At 48.5% G+C, this 6106-nt stretch overlaps 1 protein-coding gene across 1 annotated transcript; it reads left to right on the top strand.

Moving 5' to 3' along the window:
* Window positions 1-976: 976 nt before the first annotated feature.
* LOC149190405 (uncharacterized) lies at window positions 977-5188 on the top strand. The gene is made up of 2 exons (XM_089410504.1): window positions 977-1697; window positions 2094-5188. The coding sequence occupies exons 1-2, from the start codon at window positions 977-979 to the stop codon at window positions 5186-5188; spliced, it is 3816 nt and encodes a 1271-aa protein (XP_089266630.1).
* Window positions 5189-6106: the final 918 nt, after the last annotated feature.

Genomic DNA, 6106 nt, shown 5'->3' with positions numbered 1-6106 from the left:
TCTACCATGATGATTATGAATGGACTCAATCTTTAGATTATGAACACATTCCCTTTCGTTGTCGCAAGTGTCATGAGCACGGTCACCTTTTTCGTGATTGCCCCTTAAATGTACAGACCAAAGCAGCTGCTGCTGGCTCTGAAATGGACTCAGAAGGTTTCATTAAAATACCTAACCGCCGCAGGCATGCCAAAAAGAGCCAGCCAGCCATTGAAAGCACTCCCAAAGTGAACCACCAGAACAAATTCTCCGTTCTTGCAACGCAAGAAAATATAGGCCAACCCAGTTCTGATCCCCCTCACTTTCCCTCCCCGCCCTCTCCACCTCACTCTCGCCCAGATCCCATGCAAGAATCCGTCCCTGATCCAATGAAACCCACACCCAGTCCTGCCATGGAGAAAGGCAAATCCATTTCCAATTTCAGTCCCTCCTCGTTCTCCAAAGAACATTCCCCAGAGGCTAGCCAGCAGCAGGACACCGATATGGAAACCGATGTCTCTCTTGCCCTCAGGCTTCAGCAAGAAGAGGATGAGGAAGCTCTAGATGACAACGTTGATATGGTAGAAGATCAAGCGGAAGTCAATATTGATGGATTAGACATCTTCACACTTGAAACGGCATGCAAACAAAAGGAATACAACTCCATTCAACCCTGGCAGATCGACAAGCTGGAAGGAGTTCTAGCCAAGGCGCAGCATAACAAAAGCCTGGGAATCCAGGGAGGTAGCCCATGGGATGGAAAAAAGCTTCTCAAAGACCTCAAGAAAAGAGGACGGAAGACAGAACTCCAGCGCACAATAGCATTGGGGGAAATACTTATGGAATCGGGGCGATTCCCTAAGTTGACTAAATTCTACAAACCCAAACAATAGTTTCCATGAAGTTAATATCATGGAATGTGAGAGGATTCAACAGTCCCTCAAAACACAGAATGATCAAACACCTGATTCAGCAAGAAAAACCAACCATAGTTTTTATGCAAGAAACTAAAAGCACCACGGATGCTATTGAACGAATCCGAGGCAAAGTCTGGGCAGGAAGCAGAGCCATCTCTGTTGATGCTTCTGGAGCCTCAGGAGGCTTAGCCATCTTTTGGAACCCTCAGATAGTCACATTATACGACTTTCATGCTACACTTCATTTCATTCAAGCCTCATTCCATCTCATTGGCACTGGCATACATGGCCACCTCACAAACGTCTATTTCCCTCAATTAGTTCAGCAAAAGATAGAACTCCTGGAAACGATTGCTCACCTCAATGAAAGCAGACAATTCCCACTATGGATAGGGGGTGGCGACTTCAACATAATCACTTCACTGACGGAGAAACAGGGAGGCCGAATCGGGCTCGACAGCGACAGCGAAAGCCTCAAAGATTTCATTCGAACCAACCATCTCATGGACATCCCCACCTCTAATGGAATTTTCACCTGGACAAACAAGCGACGAGGCATACAACACATAGCCTCCCGCCTTGACAGATTCTTCCTCTCTGACAATGCAATCCATCTTGGAGGGGATTTTCATGCTTCCATTCTTCCTCAAGGAGGGTCGGATCACTGGCCAATTCTGCTACAATGGACCAGACCAGGCAATCAAAGCAACAGACCCTTCAGATTCGAGGCATTCTGGTTCACAAACGCCACTTTCAAAAAGGTGGTCCACGATGCATGGGCAGCCTACATTCCGCCGGAGGGTGCCAAGATGTATCAATTTCAGCAAAAATTAAAGAACCTGAAACATGTCCTTAAAATATGGAATCGCACAAGTTTTGGCAACATTCAGGAGAAGCGCTTACAACTAGAACAGCAAATGAATAAACTCCAACAAACCCTCATCCTCCAAGGCAGAACAGAAGAACAAGCACAACAAGAACAGGAATTATGGAACCAAATCGAAGAGCGCAGGAAGCAAGAAGAAATACTCTGGCGGCAAAAATCCAGAATCAACTGGCTCAAAGAAGGGGAGAAGAACACAAAATTCTTCCATAAGACCACCATTCAACGGCGAATGCATAATAACATAGCATTCATCAACAACCAACAAGGTGAAAGGATTGAAAAGCATGAGGATATGGAAAAGGAATTCACAGGGTATTTTAAGGAAATATTAACAGAGCCCATTGAAAACAGAGAAGCAGCCATCCGCGCCATCACACAGCACATTCCAAGCATAATTACTGAGGATCATAACAACAGATTACTACAGCCCACCACCATGCAAGAAGTCGAAGAAGCCATGGCTCAACTCAAAGATGGAAAAGCGCCAGGTCCTGACGGTTTCACGGCTAACTTTTTCCATGAATTCTGGGACCTCATCAAGCAGGAAGTCTGGAATCTGGTTGAAGAATCCAGAAGCATGCATTGGATTCTTCCGTCTCTCAATACAACTTTTCTAGCTCTGGTCCCCAAAGGCGAAGAACCCAACAGACCGGAGAACTTCAGACCCATCGCTCTCTGCAATGTGATATACAAGCTCATCTCAAAGGTCATTGCAAATAGGCTTAAGCCTCTCCTCCCTCTTCTCATATCTCAGGAGCAGACAGGCTATGTGGAAGGACGGCAAATTATGGATGGAATCATTCTTTCCAACGAGGTCATACATTCTCTAAAGATCCTCAAGAAACCAGGTATGATTTTAAAACTCGACCTCTCCAAAGCATTTGATAAGCTTAGTTGGAATTTCATCCAAAAAATGCTTCTAGCCTTTGGATTTAATGCCACATGGACCAGGTGGATAATGAACCTTATCACCTCCCCTAGCTTCTCAGTCCTTCTGAATGGATCCCCCTCTCCTCCTTTTCGACCCTCTCGTGGCATAAGACAAGGGGATCCTCTCTCCCCTTTTCTTTTTGTTTTAATGGCTGAGGGGCTTAGTAGACTACTCAAAGCAGCCACAGCCTCTCGCAAGCTTAAGGGCATCTCCATTCATGGCCTCAATCCGCAGACCCATCAACAATTCGTGGATGACACCATGTTATTTGGCCACCCATCCTCAAAAGAAGCTTCCATGTTTAAATCGCTCCTCTCCCTCTACTCTGAAGCATCCGGCACCTCCATTAACGCCTCCAAATCGCAGCTCTTCTTTTTCAATACCCCCCCCTCCACTCAAAGGAACATAGCAAGAATCCTGGGATTCACCATCTCTCATCTGCCCTCCAAATATCTTGGCGCGCCTCTTTCGGCCTCTGCTATTAAAAATACCTCATGGCAATCCCTCCTTGATAAGCTGGAATCAAAACTCTCTTCGTGGACCTTTCGTGCTCTCAATATGGCTGGCAGACTGGTCCTCATCAAGTCTGTCCTTCAAGCTATGCCGCTGTATCTCTTCTCCACTCTGGCAGCTCCAAAATGGGTCCTAAAAGCTATTCGCAACCTTCAACGAAACTTCCTCTGGGGCTCCTCGGGCAAAAACCGCAAATGGGCCCTCGTGAACTGGAAAGATGTCTGTAAACCCAAAACAGAGGGAGGCCTTGGGCTTCGAGATCCTCTTCAAAGCAACAATACTATGGGAGCCCGCATGTGGTGGAATTGGCTCTCCAAGCCTCACACACCTTGGGCTCGCTTATGGCAAGCAAAATACGCAATGGGCAGTCAATGGCAAGAACTAATCAGAATCAATCCCAGTGCCAAAGGCTCTCCAATCTGGAATGCGGCAAAGATACACAGCAGCTTCATACAGGATCATAGCTTTTGGGAAATACACTCAGGAACGTCAGCCAGGTTCTGGGAGGATTCGTGGCAGCAACTCCCCAAGCTGACTAATCTATTCCAGATGCCACTTTGGCAATTGTATATGCATCACGAAAACCTCATTCACGTGCATCACTTCTGGCAGCAAATGCCCCATCAAGAATACCGAACTTGGAGATCTGCCAACAGCTGGCAAAGAGACTGGGCAGGGGAAACATTCTCAGACTTGGACCAGGAACTGGTGCAACGGAAAATACGCCACTCTGACCAGCAGGACAAGCTCAGATGGGGTCACAGGCACAAGGGCACTTTTACCACGCAAGAGGCGCATCAGCTGCGCTACTCTAATAGCCAAGAGGTTCAAGACCAAATCTGGGCACGGGTCTGGCATCCTGGGCTCTGGCCCAAAATCTCAACATTCCTTTGGCTGCTCAGCAAGAGGCGTATTCTCACTTGGGACAACTTGCTAAAGAGAGGATTCGTCGGGCCCTCTAGATGCCCGAACTGTAACCTCCACACTGAAACAATCGGCCATTTAATGGAGTCCTGCCCACTAGCAAAGCAACTTTGGAAGCGGGTGGAGCACTGCAACAAAAGAGCAGCTCCACGGAGCGAAGATGTGACGGACAATATAAGGAACTGGGCCAAGAATCCGTTTCAATGCCAAATACTCAACTCCTTATGGGATCTCACTCCGGGTTTCATGTACTGGCTGCTCTGGAAAGAGCGCAACTCTCGCATCTTCAACAGCTCCTCCAGATCAATAGATGCCCTGTGGCTCATATACAAAAGAAATGTCCAGGAAACCCTTGCCATTCGAACCTGGTATGACACTGATATGCCAGCAACGCAACAAGAAAAGGATATCTTAAAAGCTTGGAATCTTGACCTTTCAGCCTTTGCAAAGGTCACCACGCGTCCCACCCGTGGCCCCACCTCTCCTTCCTCTTGGTCCCCTCCGGCTCTCAACTCTTTCAAGCTCAACTTTGATGGGGCGGCCAAGGGTAATCCTGGTCCGGCAGGCTATGGAGGAATCATTAGAAGTCACACAGGTAAACCCGTGCACATATACTATGGCTCTCTAGGCAAAGACACCAATAATGTTGCAGAAATGGAAGGACTTTGGCATGGGATCTGCTTCGCAGAGCAACTTCATTTCCTCCCTCTGGAGGTTGAAGGCGATTCCCTCATCCTTATCAATGCAGCCAAGAAAATCCAAGCAGGAAAAGCAGCAGACAAGGTAGCAACCAGCTGGAGACTCTTGAGTAGGTTGGAAGCCCTGGAAACAAAGCTTACAAATCCACATAGCCTCACCTTTCAGCATGTGCGAAGAACAGCTAACAAGGTAGCCGATAGACTGGCTAACCAAGGCGTTTCCCAGACTTCAACTCACTTCTCAGGACCCCTGGACACAGTTGAAGATGAACATCTCAAAAAAGAATGCATCACCCTGGTGCAACAAGATCTCTCTCCCCCGGATGCGGGTGGTCGCTAGACACTTGGCATACAAGGCTCGTCCAAAGGGCAGGTGTCCGCCCGGACGAGCCAAGCATGACGGAAGGACACACCATCAATCCACCAACCTGCAGCATTTAAGGAGGGGAGTAAAGGAGGTTGACAGAGGCGTCCTGTCGACATTCAAGGCGAGTCTTGAGAAGCGCATCATGGCGCTTCATAACAGCATTCTCTCGGACATTCTTCCGCCATTCCTTTCTGCAACTGTTTCGTTCTCGCCGGAGGTGACGGAGGTTCTGAACTTCGCCTGCCATTCTTGCCCAGAATGTGAATGTGGGTGTGTTGCTGCTGAAGAGTGGGGCAATTGGCAAGCTCACAAGCAAGCCAATTGCGCCTCTGAGAATTTGGTAACGCCTATCTGTCTGCGTCGTTCGTTCGCTCCTGTTCTGGCTTCGTTAGAAGGTAAAGGGGCACAGAGTTTCAGCTCGTATCCGCGTCTTTTGTCAGCTCCTGTTCTGGCTTCGTTAGAAGGTGTGGAGGCACAGAGTCTCAGCTCTCAATCAAGCATTAAGAAAGAGGGTCAAGGCTCTGCGGCCACTGCTCTTGGCAATTGGGAAACTCAGACCTGGTCTGGGAGTATTTCTGGGCCGACAACGTTGTTACATTGTGGAATTGAGCGCTCTGCTCATAAGACCAGCATGCATCGCAATCGCGGAAGGGGCAGCAGTGGAAGGGGAGGTTATAGTGGCAGAGCCCCCTCGACTTCTTCCTCAATTGAGGAAACCTCTGAATGCAGAAGGCCGAGGGGAAGGCCTCCGGGCAGAGGCAGATTGGGGGAACCTCCTGCGCGCATGGATTGTGGGCATACGGAACACCCAATGGTGAGATACCGCCTCCCCTGCACCTTAGCCAATTCTACTTTCTTTGTGACTGTCTCTGTGGAGCATTGCAGCAATCC

The sequence above is a fragment of the Pinus tabuliformis genome, chromosome 3_1 (assembly GCF_031772625.1).
Source record: "Pinus tabuliformis cultivar Carrire ecotype Pingquan chromosome 3_1, CPIR1, whole genome shotgun sequence".
NCBI classification, from domain to species: Eukaryota; Viridiplantae; Streptophyta; class Pinopsida; order Pinales; family Pinaceae; genus Pinus; species Pinus tabuliformis.
This window is presented reverse-complemented; position numbering and strand designations above follow the sequence as displayed.

What these genes read in the sequence shown, in the direction of transcription:
- LOC149190405 (XM_089410504.1), top strand. Translation starts at nt 977, where the DNA reads ATGCAAGAAACTAAAAGCACCACGGATGCTATTGAACGAATCCGAGGC. An exon ending in AGCCTACATTCCGCCGGAGG is followed by an intron (nt 1,698 to 2,093) that starts GTGCCAAGATGT and finishes AGGAATTCACAG; the next exon opens with GGTATTTTAAGGAAATATTA.